General features: G+C 39.4%; 1 protein-coding gene across 1 annotated transcript in view; it reads left to right on the top strand.

The window, feature by feature from the left end:
- Positions 1-3580, top strand: part of dnajb6b (DnaJ heat shock protein family (Hsp40) member B6b) — a 27869-nt gene extending 24289 nt beyond the window's left edge. Inside the window, exons 9-10 of the mRNA XM_008396738.2 lie at positions 517-675; positions 2384-3580. Of these exons, the coding sequence (XP_008394960.1) occupies positions 517-675; positions 2384-2493 (269 nt within the window). The 3' untranslated portion in view covers positions 2494-3580. The remainder of the gene's footprint in view (positions 1-516; positions 676-2383) is intronic.
- Positions 3581-18538: the final 14958 nt, after the last annotated feature.

Here is an 18538-nt window from a genome sequence, read left to right as displayed (position 1 = left end):
CGCCCCCAACCACAGCCACCTCACACCATTCCCTTGCCTGCCACTAATTCAATATAAATGTAAATTACCTAGAGAGAAGAATAACCAAATCTCATTTTATTTACATGACTAATCACAATCAAAGTCAGGCAGATAAAAAATGAATGAAATATATGCCTGGAGTTTGATTGAAGGAAGAGGGGTTGGAGGGAGGGGGGGGTCTGTTTACCTTAAGGGTACCTGGTTTATATCATCTCTGTTTTTTTCTCTTCTTGCTTACATCAATATACCTTTCGGACTGAAGCCTAACTTGCAGTAATATAAGTTTGTATCTCTATTCCTGTGTCTGATTGTATTCAAACAGCCAAGGGCATCAGAAGGCAATATGTTTTTTTTCTCTTTTGCAACAAACACATCTCATGTCAAAAGGGACAGGGGGGGGGGGGGGGGACGACTTTATGTTGAACACCTCTGGCAATCCAACCAGACAGTGATAAGCTTAGGTGTGATTCATTCCCTCTCTGCTCACACCCACAGATATCGCCCCCCAAGACCCGTTTGAGGAGGAGTTTCGCAGCCGCAGACAAAACATGCTCCCCGGTTTGGGCCTCCACCAGCGCTACCTGAGGAACTCCGCCCAGAACCCCTCCGAGGAAGAGGAGGAGCACGGCCCGCAGAGCCTGGGACTAACGAGAGGTCCGCCCTGCTGCCACTGCAGGCCTGATTAATTACCCACACACAAGAGCTCTGCCTTAAAGACTCCTAATGAGCACGGCTAATTGTCTGCTTTTGTGCCTGACGGCCTCACAAAGCACAGTGACGACGTCTGATTGGCAGATGTAAACACCGAGGACAGAGATGTTCATTAGCCAGCTCTGTTTTACGTCGCCGTTAACGACCAGAGGTCAGAGTCGGCCCCCTGTTTTCCTTCACGGGGTCAGGAAGTCAGGCACAAAAGCTGAGCAATTACACACGGCCGCCGAGCGTTTTTACACGCGGCGGCTTCGTTAGCCGAGGAGGGAACCTTTAATTTCAACGTGCATAGTTCCTGCCGAGATACAAACAAAGAGCCTGATTCTCAGTCGCGCTCTCTCTGTCTTCTCAGGGAGATTTTAACTAGCATTCCTGTCTGGAACCCGGAGAAAATGAGGGCAAAATCATCAGCGAGGTCTGACGAGTCCTCCTCCCCCCCCTCCCCTCCCCCAAAACAATGCAAAATTACAAATTTAACAAGCTAAACGTGGTGCAGTTTACTAACAGTTCATTAATCATTTGCAAAACCATGTCACCATGCAGCAAAATATTATGGATGACCTATGGTTGCTTAGATGAGTCTTGTGTGATCTTCTGGAGAAAGAGCTCCATCTGGATCACCGATGCACTTCAGTTTTTTGTTTAATGAGAATAATTCCAATTAACAACTATATGTCCTCAATTTTAGCACTAAAGAAAGACCCTCATAGTGTGATTAAAATGCAAGAAAATGCTTCCTTCAGTTGCAACATCTGCATTCCTACTTCCAAAATTAATCTTTTTCTTTTTATTAATTGCCAGCAAAATGCTAGCAAAGATATTCATCCTACTTTAACAAATGTCAGTGGGCAAGATAAAAAAAAAGTGAAATATATGATAAATAGTATTCAGTTAGTTTTCCTCCAATACGCGGAAATAAAATATAGAGTAACAAACTGCATGCAAAAGTAACATAATTAACCTCAGTATAAATACATGTGGATCTCATAGAGAACAATGGTGAACAAGCAGCATCATGAAGACCAAGAGCCACAACAAACAGGTCATGGATAAAATGGCTGAAAAAAAGACATATTTATGTGAAACAATGTTCCAAATCTAACGATTTATGGTTGTCCATCTCAGCTGATTGGCAAAAGAGAGAGGCTGTTGCAACTCCGGAAAAAAACAGCAGAGAAGAACATCTGTTAAAACTTGAAAATGGATCCTCACAGATTTCCTCATTTTCAGTCAATTATTTTGAAAAAAAAAAACAAGGAATGGGCAAAAGTTTGAGTTTCTGAAAAGCAGGAAGAGACATTCACTAAAGGGTTTGCCGCTGTAACTGCAGGAAAAGGTTTTCTGCAAAATACTCGAGGGGGCTGAATATAAATTAATCACATCTTTCAATCTTTTACTTGTAAAAAAAAAAAAAAAAAAAAGTCTTGAAGACTCAGTATAATTTGTCTTAACTTCACAATTATTCTCTGTTTAGTGTTACTCTATAAAATCCCAATAAAATCAGTTAACGTCTGTGGATGTCACAATGATTTGGAAACTTTTGGTAGGTGTAAATCATTTTGTTGTACGCTGTTTGTAACGGGGTAGTTTAAGAGTTATTAAACAATGCCCTCATTTACTGACGCTAGTTTTCTTCTTTGCTGTTTTGTAGGGCATGTGGACACCAAGAGGAAGAAACTGTGGCTGAAGGAGGCGGAATCCAAAAAGAAGCGAGCTCCTCGGCATTTCCCTCGTTTCAGTGGATTTGGCACCTATTTTTGAACAGTTCTCAGCTGTATGTGGCATTAGTTTGTTTCGGCTAAAATTCAGAGACCCTACTCCTCTGCTGCTGCGTCATAGTTCCCTTTTCTTTTTTCTATTAGCTGCAGCAAAGAGAATTGTGTCTCTCCTGCTTGTATTAACCAAAACCATTCTCTCCGAGTCCTCCGCTTAATATTTAGATTTGTACAGCATTCGTTGTAGTTTACTGGTTGGCAGTGGTGGTTCTTGCATGAACAGAGCCCGAGCTGAGACCCAACCAATTAAAGTGTGGGAAATCATCTATATTCTGAGGTAGAGTAAATTGCAATGGATTTCCACGCCAAGCATGTAAAAAGTCTCCCGTTCTCCAGCAGAAAGCAGGAGACGCCAGCTCTGAATCGAATGTGTACACGAATAAAAGCAATAGAAGACTTGTTCAAGGTGCAACTGCGAGATTGTCAGGTTTTTAATTTCATGTTATGTTTTTTACCTGACGCTTGTGTGCTCTCGTTTCTGACTCAACCCTAGGCAACTGGCCATGTGGCCCACATCCATCAAAAGCTTTATATAAGAAACATTCATGATTTGGCCTTGAAGATTTGCAAATAACACACACACAAAAACAAAAACAAAAAAAATCTAAATGAAACTTTTCTGATTGAGCTTTATCGGTTGCTTTGTGCGTATTTGAAAAGATACAGGTGGAAGGAAACCACAGGAGCAGCTCCGTTTTGAAATTAGCAGAAAGTTTCTGCACACAGCATGTGAGAGTCAGTGAAGGTCAAACCATTTAGCGGATCCATCTTTAATAGGAGACAAAGAGGAAGAGAGAAGACTGGAAAATGTGAGGCTTAAAGCTTTGGAGAGTATTAGAAAATGATTAACTTGTTCAGCTCAGTTGAATCCCGTTTTTTTCCCTCAGCATGAAAGGACACGATTGCCGCTCTTAAATGCTACTTTAGAGAATTAATTGTTTGTGAATTCATTGTATTTGTAATAGTTTTCTCTCAAGAAACGTTCTCCTCATTTGACGACTCCTGACGAACCCAAGAGAAATTTTCTTTTTTTTTTATGGACTCTCGTGATTAAATGCTTAAAGAAAACATAACGTGAGGTTTTGTTTTTTCTCATGTTTTGGATCATTGTTGTAACTGAAAGACTTAGAATGACTCATTGTTATTGTGTCTGGCAAATGCCGACATATTTTTATTTAAGATGTCCTAGTGCATCATGACGAGATTTCCTTTGGAAGTTAAACAGGCCCACAGCATCACTGGTCCTCCACCATGCTCAACAGAGGAGATGAGGTGCTTTTCTACAAATTGATGCTTGATTTTACTCCGCACTCATGGTTACTCATCAAATGCATCAAGAAACACTGTCTTGTGTTGCAAAGCAAGTGCTGATGAAAGTCAGGGCCGAGTCGAATCGATCAACATTTTCATCGCTCACATGTAATAATGATACTTTGTAAAAACAAATCCACTGCACAAATAAATCTTAAATAAATAAAAACATAATTATGCAAACATTGCACATGCCATTTAACAGCATATAGAACATTAAAATTCTGTGTATAGGGCACTTTCAAGGTTTTGATTACAGTTCCTTCCAAAAGAAACTGAAAAGAGTGCCATTAGGAAATCTGCGAATTTCACAAATTTGTTTTTAATGAAAGATTGGCAAGAAGACAGGAAGGAAATGAGACCCAAATGAACATCTGTGGCAGAAAACTACGTCTGCATGCCGAACACATCATTCCCATGGTGCGACATGGTAGCGGCAGCAGGATGAAATGGGAGCAGCTTAACCTTCCACCTGACAATTATGCATTTCAATGTGTTGGTTTATCAGAAAAAAAAAATGTTGTCACAAATGTGTAAAAGTTCAAGGTGCTTTCGTACTTCCGCAAGGAATTCATGTGGTTATTTGCGTCTTTTTACAGTCAAAGTGTAAAAAACATTTGAAATCAGATGCGCAAGTTTCTCTGTGCTGTCAAACAGTTTATTATTTCAGAGTCATCTGCTCTTATCGTATGCATGGATGTTTACCAGCCGCTCTCCAGGGAAAAGTAACTGAACAGTGCCAGAGACGAATCACCCCGAATTTCCCTGTCACATGTGCAAGCGCCTTAGAAATAGCAGCATTCCCACATTATTTTGAATGAGCCTGCCTTGCAGTGGTTTGTATTATTCATGCGGCAGAACTCTTGCACATGACCCGGCAACTCATTTTGCCCTTATTCCCATGCAGCCAGCGGTCTCGGAGGGTTTAATTAAACCGTGTCGAAGCAGAGGCCCATCTCTTGCCGTTGCCTTAAAACCTCGCAAACATTCCTCCCGCTGACTTCCACTCGGAGGACGTCGACGTCCTGAAGAGTGAGGAGGCGAGGCAGCAAGCGCAGCGTCGAGCTCTTCTGTGTCAACCGGCGGCTGCTTGAGAGAAAACAGCACCTGAGTGAAGTGGAGCGCCTATTGACACCCATTACGACACAGACAGAAATTAGGTCACAAGTAAGTGTTCTACACTGTAAGGCAAATGAGAGTAAAAAAAAGAGAACATCGACCTGGATGATTTAAAAACCGGCTGCTGGAACCAAAAATCCTTCTTTTAAAATATCAGAGCATAAGTGGAAGACACTGTAAAAGGCTAAAATAGTTTTCAAAACATTTTTGATGGCGGTGTTCCGTTCTGAATTTAGCCCTGGTTTCCCCTTGGGAGCTCATGGGAATCCAACACTAGACCTCATAATACAGTCAATGTCAGTAACTTAGAATATCATTCAAATAAGGTTCATTTGTCAGGTTAGAAGTACTGTTTGAAAATAACAACCTTTAAGCAGGTATTTATTATAATTTTTGCTAGGCTCACATATCTGTATTTAAACATTTATTTTGGTCAGGTTTACAATTACATGTTTTTCTTTTACTAAGTAGAAAATCCTTATAATTAACAAACAAAAAAATAAAGGCTTTAAAAACATCAGTAAGTGAGTGATTAATATATCACTTAGTGAATTTAGTGGAATAAACTATTCTAATAATGATACTCAAATTTATTGAATGTATGTGCACATGGAGAACTTTGTTACAAATGTAACCTAACATTTTTATTCTTCATATAAATACAAGTTTATTTTTTTGTTTTTTTGTTTTTTTTATGTAAGTTTTGACTTCATTGAATTTATGAATTCTCATGGAAACTGTATCTTCACACTAAGAGAACAAAACTAGTTTTTTTTTTGTGGTTTCCTTAAAGATGTGCCTTTTGTAAATACAAGAATACAAAAGGTTATTTTTGACAAAATGACCAGGTTTTGTAGCTACTCCTGTAAAGTGTGAAATCAGTCAATTTTAACAACAGGCAGACAACCCACTTGTTAGCTTGTCAGCAGGTTAGGTAAAAACTCGATGGTTAGGAAGCAAGCTGGGATGCTCTCTTACTTGTTATGGAACAAGCTATCAAGCTATTTTATATACTTATCTTGCTAGCAGGCTAAAAATAAGCCAGCATGGCATCAGGCTGGCTAGTTGCACAGTTAAGGCTAGTGAGTTCACCAATTTTTTTGGTTAGCTTGCTAAAATTGGAGTTTATAATTCAAATTTAAAAACATTTCAGTAATCCTACAGGGAAATAAAATGTATCTCATATAGTTTTTTTTTTTCAAAAGTTGTTCAAAAAGTTGTTGCAGATCCATTTGTTGCACAATAATGTCCAGGATGACACCTTTGGGGTGCTATCCTGACACCCCAAAGGTTTACACTCTGCACAGCAGACTTACAAAATCCATGCAGTGTCCTGCTGCAAAACATGAAGGACTTAAGCTTCCCCAATAAGCACATTTTGCTCTGTCCTTTCTTCCAAACTGCTTTACTGTTGCAATTTTGGTCTGGATCTGTTACCCAGGTGAAACGAAATAGTGCTTGAAATAGTGTTTGACCTATTTCTGTTTCTCCTGAAATCTACAATCATCTGCTTTGTTTTGTTCACATTCAAGATCTGATTATTGTTTCCCCAGCAGCTCTCTGTATGCAGCTTCTTCACCATCTCCGATAGCAATGCTCTTTCAGACGACTGCAGTCATCTAAGCGTTTCTGTAGATCACAAGAGTCTGTTTTGTATTGGAAGTCAGAGTTGAATAGAATGAAAATAAACGGTGAGAGTACAGTCCCCTGTGGTGCTCCTGTACTGTTTTTTTCCCCCCACCTGGTTAAACACACATCCCTTCAGTCTTACAAAATGTGGTCTGTTTGTCAGGTAGCCATTGATCCAGGTGATTGTTGAGGCCTCTACCTATCATCAGGAGTTTCTGGCAAATCAAATCAGGTTGAATTGTGCTCAGTTCTCTGGAGAAATGAAAGAAAATGATTCTCACAGTGCTGAAAAAAAAGAACTTTCTAGCTATTTAGTGTGTTAAACAACTTCCTAGTAGGCATTGCCATCAGGATGGTTAACACCCTAGTTTCTAGCTCCCGAGTTAGCTTAATTGTGGGCTATGTTTGTTGCAGTCTGCTGTGAAATACAGTGACTGTAGCTGCGTTTGCATGCACGCCTGATTAAATTAAGAGAAAAAAAAACAGAATAACCCTATTTCTTCTTCAGAACAATCTAATTGGTTTGTTGCTGTATCGTTCACCGATTCCTAGCATATCAAACAAGCTTTCAACAGTCAACACTGTGCAGGAGTTCTCTGCTTGTTGCAAAGGGAGGGGTTTTTATGTGTGTGTGTGTGTGTGTGTATGTGTGTGTGTGTGTGTGTGTGTGTGTGTGTGTGTGTGTGTGTGTGTGTGTGTGTGTNTGTGTGTGTGTGTGTGTGTGTGTGTGTGTGTGTGTGTGTGTGTGTGTGTGTGTGTGTGTGTGTGTGTGTGTGTGTGTGTGTGTGTGTGTTGTTTTTTTTGTGTGCCTGTGATCAATAAATAAAAGGAGAGTCCAAAATGATTGAGTTCTTCAGGGCTGCTAACCATTAAAGAAAAAAGACATGCAAGTTTGAAAATCCTCATATTGTGGATCAGCTGTTAGACAGAGATTTAGGAGCTACTAAATTGGAGAGAGAACATTTTTCCAGTGGTGCACTCATCAGATTAGAGGTAGAGCGAGGGGGTGTTTCATCAGCTGGAGGAAGCATTCATACTTCCACCTCCAACAATTACTTGGAACACATTTATGTAAATGACTTGTTTCTCAATACAAAATCAATCAATCCTGAAACATAATTTTACATAAACCTGTTCTTTTTTTTAAAGGTTTTTAAAAGGCGGTTTTTTCTTCACACTAAGCAAAATTAAACACATTTTCACATTTGAGTGAGTGGCTGTTTCTTTGTTCTTAGTGGTGTTTTGATTGTGCTCCTGTTTACCAGAAAAAAAAACTATTACTTGTGCTTGTTTTCAGAATTGAGGAATTATTTATACAAGCCAAAAACAGCAGCCTTGAATTTTGTGCTTGTTTACAAGTTGGATTGGGTGCATGAATCCGTGGCAATTTCAGAACCGGGGCAGCTACACCAGACTATTGTCAGAGGGATGTGTGAAAGTTTTTGTCTGACAGAGTTGCTGTTTTTCTGACAGACACAGAAACTTCTCTGGACAGTCTGGGTGCCACTTAATCCCCCAGATAGAGGAAAGTGAAGCTCAGCAAGGAACTGGAGGTGCAAAATGTACTTATTTTGGGTCCCAGTTTGCAGGAGAAATAGAAAGAAAACAGTTTAGATGCTCTCTTAAAAAGCAAAGCGACATTGTGTGGAGGAAAAGCTTTCCAAACCGCTGCTGGGAATTAAACGGTTTTCTCCGCTGCTGTACAACTGCTCTGTTTTTCATCACTGCATAATTCCTTGACGGTGAAACATGGTGGTGGCTTCGTCATGCTGTGACGATGCTGTTTTTCTCCAGGGCTAGGAGACGTCGATAGGCCTTGGTAGAGAAAGAATGTAAGAAATGATGTCCTTTAAAATCAATAGATCTTGTTTTTGCATTTTTACTTCAAATTGTTTTTAACCAATTTTTCCTTTTCTGTCCAGTTGAAGGATTCCGTTCGTCTTCACACATCTGTCTCTTTCTTGTGAATAACCCTCACACAACCTCTCAATCTCTTAATCACCTCTCAAACAGTTGTTTTAAACGGTTCTCAAAAAAACATTTTCCTCAGTGTCAGGAGAAGTCCGGCATCTGAACATAGAATGCTGCATTGGGGGTTTGAAGAGAGTAATTTTCAAGTGCAATGAAAGCCTCACCTGGAAAGTTTCGTCTTCCAACGAAAACTGGATGCAGTTTCTCCCCCCTCAAACGCTGAGATGTTACTTTGTAACTAAAATGATCTGAAATGTGTTTCAGGGGGAGACAGTTTTCACATAAAAGCGGAGTGCTGATTAGAAGCAAACTCAGAATTCAGAAAAATGTAAAAAAAAAAAAAAAAAATCAAACTGTGAGACAGAAATATAAAAGGGACAATCTACAGCCCCATTTAAATGACAAAAGCACCGCTCTCCTGCTGCGTGCAATCAGCACAGAAACATACAAGCAGCGACTAGACGAAACAATATGTAAATCACTCTGAGCTGCCTCTGAAAGAAGCATTTACTCCCCTTATATGGAGGCTGTTGACACAAATATTGTGCTATTTGAACTTTCTCCCCCGCCCCCAGAAAGTATTTATGGTTTCCGCTCTCACAGTAGAACACAAATATATAAGGCGTCTTGTAGATTAGACTGGCTGTGATCAAGAGCATGTGCTTTCACTGAGTGCACCAACAAACGCTGCCATAATAGAGTTATTTACATTCAGTATCTAGGAGAATTTCGGTGTTGCACTTTAAAGAACCGTGCAAACTGTTTAAGAAGTTATTTTTCTGCGGCATTCATCTTGGAGTTAATATTTTCAGGTCTGCCGGGACCCAAAATCTCATGTGCTAAATGGACGGTTTAGAACATTTTGTCTGCTCATTCTCTTGGCCGTGAAAGGAGAAAGCGACTGTGCCTCTGCAGAGAGAGCAACAACACTCCACAGCGGAGAGAAAGACATCAACACAGACCTTTTGAAAGCAGCAGAGAGCATGTTCCTTTGAAGTAAAAATCAGACCCATCTGAGATCAAATGATGGTCAAAGTGCTTCTTTAATATTGATGGATAATTTCAGGAAAGCCAGTGATCAAACATGGAACACTGCTGGATTGTCTGCATGTGGGAAGATTGAGTGGGAAATCAGTAATGCTGTCATTAAGCTGTGTGCATGCAGCTGAAGGAGACATTTTCAGCAAAGTACAAATATAATATAAACAGTTTAGATGAAAAGAAATAAATAAAGCAGTAAAATGAGCATATAATTTGTTTAGTTAAAAGAAAATTCAGTCAGTTTTCTTTAACACCAAAGTCTTGCAAAAGTCTTCATATTCGTTGAGTATTTTCAGACTTTGTGACATTACAACCATCGGCTTCCATGTAATCCATTGTGAGTTTTACATGACATGATTATGAAGTGGAAGGACAAATATTATTAGGTCATTTCACAAGTTGGACTTTCGAAAGGGTGTCAAATAGGCAGCCTCTGAAAGAAAGTCATAAGAAGTTTCATTTAAAAATTCCCTAAAGCAACAGCAGAGGACTGAAATATGCATGAGTGTGTTCATACATATGGACATGAACACACCTTTTACATTTTGAAACATGGTGGTGGCCGCGCAGTGCTGAGTGAATCTGGAGACAAAGCTGGTCAGAGGTGATTGGAAGATTAGCAATCATAGCACAAGGTGATTTCACCTGTCAGGAGGGGTTAAATACAAATATCAACCTAAAAGCTGCAATTTTAAGGTTGATATTTATAAATGTGATGGTCATGTAACATTTACCTTCCACTGCCCAATTCTTCACTACTTTGTCTTCATCTGTCACACAAAATCCCAATAAAGCTTATGGTCGCGTAAGGAAAGATGTGAATATTTTCAGAGGTATGCACAGTTTTGCATCCCACTATGTACAGAACTATGCACATAGTTTTGTATATAGTGGAAAAAGAAACATTTGTTTCCTTTTCAATAGAAGGAAACAAATGTTTCCATTTTCAGAAATGTAAATGTGTAGAAGCACAAAAACATACTGCTTTACTTTCTGGACTATATTCTGCAGTAATATTTTGTGTGTAGAACGTGCCTCGTTTTTTATGTTTGTCCAAAATGCATAAAGTCAACGTCAAAAGAGTGAATTTCAAAAGGTTTAAAGGAGTAATCTGTTGGTCTAATCTGCTCACTTTCAGGCAGATAATGTGTAGAATAGCAATTTTTTTTTTCTATATTTCAGCCTCTGTTTGGTTTGAGTTTCTACAATCATTCCACATTTAAGCTCATCTAAAAGGTGTAACTGCACAAATGAACAGATTTCCACCTAGGTAGTTAGTGCAAACACTCATTTGCTTTATCAATTGAGTGTGCAGCCCTCAACACGTCCCCGTCTGAAGAACGGCTCAAGAAAATGCATCATCACGCTGCCTGCCCGCTCCACCTTTTTCATTGGCTAAATTTTGATCAGACATCAAAGTTCCTGATAGGTTGCCACGACGGCGGCGAGTTGTTGCTGTTGCTAGGATGGCTGCCAGCTCGGAGAGCTCAGCAGGATACATGTAATGAATCATGGATGGTTGATTTTTCTCTAAGCACCCTAATCTGTGATGCAGATGAGCTCGAAGCCCACCCTTCTCCTTCAAACACACACACACACACACACACACACACCCTCTACCGCTGGATGGGTTCATTAAAGGGAAAAAAAAGATCAAGTTCAAATTTCAAGGACTGACATTTCAAATGGTACCGTGGTTTCCACAGAAGGTGGGGGAAGAGGAATAATAATGTCAATTCTAATGCAAAACAGAGAGGTTAAAGGTTATTATCAGTTGTTTATTGAAGGGGCAAAGACCAGTGGTGACCCCTGAGATTACCCTATGACTTGCAAATCTTGAAAAAATCCCTGAACAAAAGGAAGGACGCATGCAAATTTCTTCCAAGCAGAAGGTAAGAAAAGTGAACTTAAACACAGAAAACTCAATGTTCTTGTTTTACCAACTCATGAAAGAGCCTCATTAGTGTTTACAAAAGGTCATCAATTGCAGCACAAATGCGCCACTGTGACTTAACAACCGCCTCGGGCATTTTTAATATCACGCTGTTACTCTGCGCAGAGGGCACACAGGACTGTGTTTAGCTCACCACATTGGGGAGGATGCTCCAGCCCTCCAACTGATCCACAGCACGCACGACTTATTTATTCCTGTCCTGTAAAAAGTGAAAAAATAAAACATAAAACAAAATAAAAAAATAAAAACAACAGAGCAGCTGTTTTATATAAAGCAGGAAACAGTTAAACCGTTCAGATGAAACATTTCTCGTACAGACAGTGAACATTACCCACTCAGGGTAGGACAGTGTAAAAAGTGGTAATTACCGCCAACAGATGACAGACAATATGGACCTGCTGCTTTAATGCTACACGGCAGAAATACAGGAACGAGCAGCTACAGTGACTCCTCTGTATGTAAACATCTTGTGCTGTTCGACGCTGTGGGTTTTTCTTCTGCTGGGGTGATATTTCCTTGGATGTAATTATATGCTATATATCAGAGTTGGCACATCTTGCTGCATCCTTCTGCTTTCATGTTAAACGGAAATCCTTTGGGGTATATCTTTCGCTTTCTCTTACTTTTCCCCTGCTACAGTGGTTTGCAAAAGTGTTTCTAGCTGTTGAATTTTTTAATTTTTTTCCCCACACTTTGTGAAATTACAACCAAAAGTTTCAATGTATTTGATTATTTTATGTGATAGAGCTAACGCATTAAATAATCAATGTGCTTTATTTCCAACCCTAATTCCAACCCTCCTTCAAACTTGAAGGAGGGTTTGAATTAGAGTTGGGGGTTTTGGAACTAGAGTTAAAATTAGGGTTGGGAATAAAGTTTCAAGGATTGTTAGAGTTGTAACCCTTCTTCCAACCCTAATTTCAACCCTCCTTCCAACTCTCCATCCAACCCTTACCCTACCCTTTTCCCCTAACCCTACACCACAACCCTCATGCAACTATGAACTTCCCAATTTACCAAGCCACGCATCGTTTCCCTTTACTTCACAATTATGCACCACATTGTACATAAAATCCCCATAACATACACTGGAGTTTGTGTTTTTAACATGGCAAAATTTAACAGTGTAAAAAACGGATTGTATCTGAATGCAACGTTGTTGACCGTTTTCTGTTTGACACCAAAACGTAATCTCTGTGGGGTGTCTCTTTCACATCCAGCCTCGCTTTGTCTATATTTTCCATTATTGGCCTTTTAATTAACCCGACGTCTTCATGCAAAAGTGCGTCCCTTGACACTTCCGCTCTTTACTTCCGCTGCCCTCGTGCCCCCAGCTTTTCCTCCCGGCACGTCACCGAACGGATCCTTCCGCAGCCAGTTGCGCGCCCGACGCTAATACCTCCTGACACGTTTGTTCACGCCGTCTTTATCACTAATAATTATGCAAAAGAGGCGAGTTCTCACCCGAGCAAAAGAAAGCAATCTTAGTATGCAAATGGTTAAGGTCCTCGCGGAGTGTGGCGATTAGATGTGTGTTGATAAACTCACTTATGATGAGTGACGGGGAGCGGGATTGAAGTCGCGCTGGTCAGTCCCGCCGCAGACACTGATTAAAAACTCCGCAGCCAAATGCCAGCGAATCCCCAAGATGCACGGAGGTACAGGGATGAAACTGTGTAAAATGTCATTGGGGCTGTTGTGCAGCCATTAATAACCTTAGAGGAGGAAGCAAGAAGGGTAATGAGAGAAGATTTTCCCACTGATCGTCTTTGGCTTTCCTGCTCAGACAGATGTTGAGTGTGACTCCTCACCTTTGTCTTATAACCTTTCACTGGATCTCTTTAAATATCACGGCTGGACCATTAATCCCAACAAAGCACCAGTGTGACCCTTGCACACCTGGACAGAGTTGTGCACTTTATGGATCTTTCACTAAATTTGAAAAAGCATCACATCTTAATATATTGAGTTTTCTAAATGGGTCCAAGGTGCAAGGAAAGCTTGCAAAACATGCGTGACGGCCAATCGTATCCCATAATGCTACTCATTGAGATGACTGTGGATCATGTTATTGCCGCAATTTTGGTTCTTTGAGCTACTAGATCATATGGTGAGCTTACTTTTAATATTAGCCTTTCTTATACTGCAGAAAAGTCAAACATTGTATCTGTTTTGGCTGGAATATCAAGATTTCTTTGGGCATCAAGCTAATTTTCTGCATGGGGATGGTGGGAGTTCACACTTTAAACTACAAATTAGTTTCAAGTGTGGAATATTCTTCATGCAGTATCAACGTTCTGAGGATTTTTGCAGCATCTTGATGGACAGCGATGAGGAGAAGGGGAGGAGAGAGCCTTTCAGGGAGTGTAAGTTTAAAAGCTTGTTCGTTCCTTAATAAGATCAAAGGTACGGAGGCCTTGGACAGACATGAGAGGAGCAGCTTCTGCATTCTGCTCTTCATTCAGTCCTAACAACGTAAGCAAAGAAGGAAGAAAATAAAAAATAAAAAAACAAGCTTTACTTTGTAGAGAAACCTGGACTAGATCCCATTAAGCAAACACTCAGGGACTTTCCAACAGTACTCCTCATGAAAATGACATGTTCGTCTTTTATTTTTTTCCTTTTATGTTTGATAAGCTAAAGCGCCTCTCAGACCTGGAGCCAAAATCCGAACGTGACACGAAATGTTAAGCAGCTCTGCTTCTCTTTCTGAGGTCTCGGTTCCAGATAGACTTCCCATCTACAGTATCTGGTGAAAGCATCAATTCTCCTTGAACTTTTCCACATTTGATCACATTACAACCACAGTTGACTATTTTATTGAGGTTTTATAAGAACGTCTAATTGAAATTATAAAGTGGAGGTTAAAACAGACAGCCTTATTTCCTTTTTACAAAAAAAAAAAAAGAATATCATGCATTTGAATTCAGTCCACTGCCTTTCACTGCAATCACATTTAAAAACTGACATATTTTCACCCCAGTCTATCACTCAGAGCAGTTGACCTGATTTCAGCATTGGCCTGAGATCCATCAAGTCTATATACATAATCCATATTTAGACAATATCTCTACATTTAAACCAAGTGCGTTTGCTCTGATAGGCTCATTTAAATCTCACGTAATCAGTTACAAATCCATAAAAACCTCAAAGTGTTTAAGCCAAACAGCACAAACCAAAATGTACTAGTCTTTTCTTGTTTGATAAAGTAATTAAAAACAACATTGCATAGAAAATAGTTGCAGTATTTCGGTTTATTTCTTGAGAGAATAGTGATGAGAATGAAAGTATATTTTCTTATTTTTACTTTAGGCAGATGAAAACACCCATTATGTTACTAAGCATTTTATAACCTCTGTTTTCCTTCTGAATACTCAAATTAATGGTTGCATTTTTCTACATTACTCTTTGTGAAATAACGTTACTACAGCACAGGACTGATTTTGTGAGTCGCTTGTATTGATTGCTCATAAAATCTTTAAATAAATATCCAACTATTTCAGGTTGGGAATGATTGATGTAATCTAAAATTATTTGATAAAAAGAAATCTGCTTGGGCTTTTCATAACCCCCCCGCCCAAAAAAACAAAACAAAAAACACACAAATATACAAGAACAGAGTCAACAGTGATTACAATAAACTGTAGGTGATCAACAAATGGGAAGGAGCTGTAAGAGTCACTGAGGTCTGAGGCTGAAACGGCCCACTTGATTCTTGGCAGTATGGAGACCTGTCTGAGTTTTAATCTGCTTCTTCCAAGGTCAAATCGATTCTGAGATTCCCTTTAAATCTCCCTGTTTAGAGAGTTGCTTCCTAACATCGACCCTGTTAATTTTTTCTTCTGCTTTCTACGGGTGTCTTCTTCGGTTGGCGATGCTTTTCGTAACCAGGCATTTTCTTGGGGGCATTTGCTCCAAGTTCTGGTCCCTGCGATGCTGCGATGCTGCAGCGCTCTCTAGCCAGAGTAAGATGCTGAATTGAACGTTTCTCACTTTGTAGACTTATCCGAGCTTAGGCTTTAATTTAGAAAAACCGTAAATTAAAAATCACTTTGAGTTAAACCAACCATCCAAAAGAGTGCAACGCATAATTTCTAATTTTGGGACTTTTACATTAATCCTCCCAAATGGAAGCTGACAGGATATCGCGGGCTATTGTGGCTAACCACATACCTCAGGAAGCAATTACGATGAATACGTTTTCTAATAAACTTGTTCCCATCAGATGATAAGCAATTAAACATGCGTAATTATGGTTTCCATACAGTAATTTCTAAGCTGATTAGGTTTGTGTGCTTTACAAGCTGAATGGGGTGAATATTAATAGAGCTCTTTTTTTGGTGTGGAGTTGCTGGTTAGTGGTGGCAGCTCATCAGTGAATCGTATGCAAATGAAGCCTCAGGAAGTGCATGAAGCTTCATTCCCACCTATTAGAACTGTCAGGGGAGGGAGGGACATGTCAGCGGGTCGCACATACATGAATATGCATCTGAATGAGAACCCCACGCACTCATTGTTGAGCGGTAGGAAATTATATATTCTCTATACATGCTCCTCATCACGTTTCTACTTGTGATATAATCAGTATTATCCTCCATGTCCCAGTTTTCCACTTCTTAGGGTATCCCACAGCATGACAAGCTGTCTTTGTATTCACATTTAATGCTACGTAGTTCTTTCATTTTGTTTTCCCCTTTCTGACCTCGTCTTTCCTGGGTCTGCAGTTGCGCCAGATCCCTTTCGCTGTCTGGCATTAAATCAAGAAAAATTGTCAGCATTTCGGAATTACTAATTGTGATGCGTCCATTAGGGCAATTCACGACATTCCAGTTAATTGAAGGGACACTTGTGGGTGTGTTTAAAAGGCAAACCCTCAAACACACTGCTTCCTTGTGTGACGTCATGACAAAATCACAACAAATCAGCCAAAAACAATTAACGATTTGCAACAGCGAATGAAAAACGCTTTTGGCAGCTTTATCTTTCCGTTTGCAAATACTTTGCTTCGTAAAACAGTTCGGTTCATAATTTGGTAGTCTATATGCCAAATTACTTGCATTTGACTAAGAGCAACTAAAAACTTTATGTGTAATTAGCGTCTTTTAGTGTTCCACCCGTCTATCGGTCCGAACGTGGCGATCCATCACAGGGTGGATCTGTTATAATGCTACTAATAAAAACAACCTGGAACTTTGTCTGTCCTTCAGGTTTCCTGGTTTTAGTGTTTTACAGTTGGGTTAGGGTTACCTTAACCCTTACCCAGTTTTCAAGATATTAAAATAAAACTTCAATATCAGTTTGTGGAATTGATATATTATTATTGTACTTTGGATAGATGGACAGCCACACCAATGTGGCCGTCCATCAATTGGATGTATAATCCACAGGATTATACATTATACAAGGGATGTACAATCCAAGTGATGATTGGATTATACAAAGTCAAAATCCAAATATTCTTCCACAACCTTTTTTCACACTTATCCTGACCTGGAAATTACTTAAGTCGTATTTCAGGATTTGCCAGAGTGCAGGAACTCTTTATCTCTCTTTCAATTTTTGAATAAGATGAACTTAACTGGAACATTTTTCCAGATTAAAAACTTCACCATGTAGCAGAACTCCAAATTATTGGTATTAAAACACTTTTGAACAAGCCATGACAATGCTGTAACAGATTAAATTTGACAAAATCAGGCATGCTATCATTATTTTAAGATTACATATTGCAGAGCTTTAAAAAATAACTAGACTATTAAGGCCTCAACTTGCTTAAATATGGCCCGACTTCCTCAGAGCGCAAAAAACAAAACTGATTTCATTTCACATCCCAGTTTCCTTCTGTGCTGCAGAAGCAACCGTTTCATCTGTACAAGCCAGTGTTTCCCCAGACACCAGCCTCCCCCAGGGATCATCCACATCATCTTCCAGCATTCAATCAAAACCTGCTCAGTGACCGGTCAGACAGTTTGTTCGAAACTGCATCAGAAATGACGTCAAGCAGTGGACAGCAGAGAGGTGTTTTAAAGTACGGTAGATTTATTGTCAATCTGAATAAAGTCATCTTTTACTTCTCACACAAAATATATAGTTCTCACAGAGGTTTCTGTGTTTCAGATAGCACAATATGAGGATTCTTTAAGTCATTCGGTGTCTATAGATCAAATATTCTGCACAATATGTCACAATATACAAGCAATAGAGGGACAAATTTACCAAAATCCCCATATACTCTCTTCCTAAATATATAATCTTATTACTATTGAAACAGGAGGACATGGTTTCTAAATAGAGGCTATAACTATCTCAGTTTGGTATATTTCACATTTAATATTCAGAGATGTTCACGTACTGAAGAAAAAATGTGAAATCGATGTGATACGTTGCAATTATTACAATCTGTGCGGCTTTTTTTGTTTTTTGTGTCGTAGTCCGAGATCCATAGTCACAAGAACACACATGCACATCAACATCTGACCATGTGATGCCGATGAATATATATATACTAGACTAGCATCTTCTGTTCACAGAGAGGGAAAAAATGTACGAAGTTTATAAATCCAGGAACAGCACTTCAACTGGAGGACAGAATCTGTACAGAAGGATGAGTTTTACAGACAAGAATATCATGTTTTTCTTGGTCTGAAAGTGTTACAGTTGAGAGCTGCAGCATTTAAGTGACTTTATGTCTTAAAGCAAAAAAACAAACAAAAAAAAACAAACGTAACATCTGCTTCCCGCTTGTCAGGACTATTCTTAGTTTTTTTAATGTTGCAAATAGTGCCTTGCAAAAAAAAAAAAAAAGTAGTATTTTCACAAACCAAAAACTAGACCAACACAAAGTAGCACATTCATTTGAAAGTGGGAGGAGGAGGGAAATTTGTTTCCAAGAATTTGAACAAAATAAATATCCAAAAAGGATGTGGTGTGCATTTGTTTTGTCACACCTTTATACCCCTGAAAACCCCGGTGCAACCAACAGAGTCCACCTAAAGCCTAAAATCCA

Source organism: Poecilia reticulata, linkage group LG20, assembly GCF_000633615.1.
Source record: "Poecilia reticulata strain Guanapo linkage group LG20, Guppy_female_1.0+MT, whole genome shotgun sequence".
Lineage (NCBI taxonomy): Eukaryota > Metazoa > Chordata > Actinopteri > Cyprinodontiformes > Poeciliidae > Poecilia > Poecilia reticulata.
This window is presented reverse-complemented; position numbering and strand designations above follow the sequence as displayed.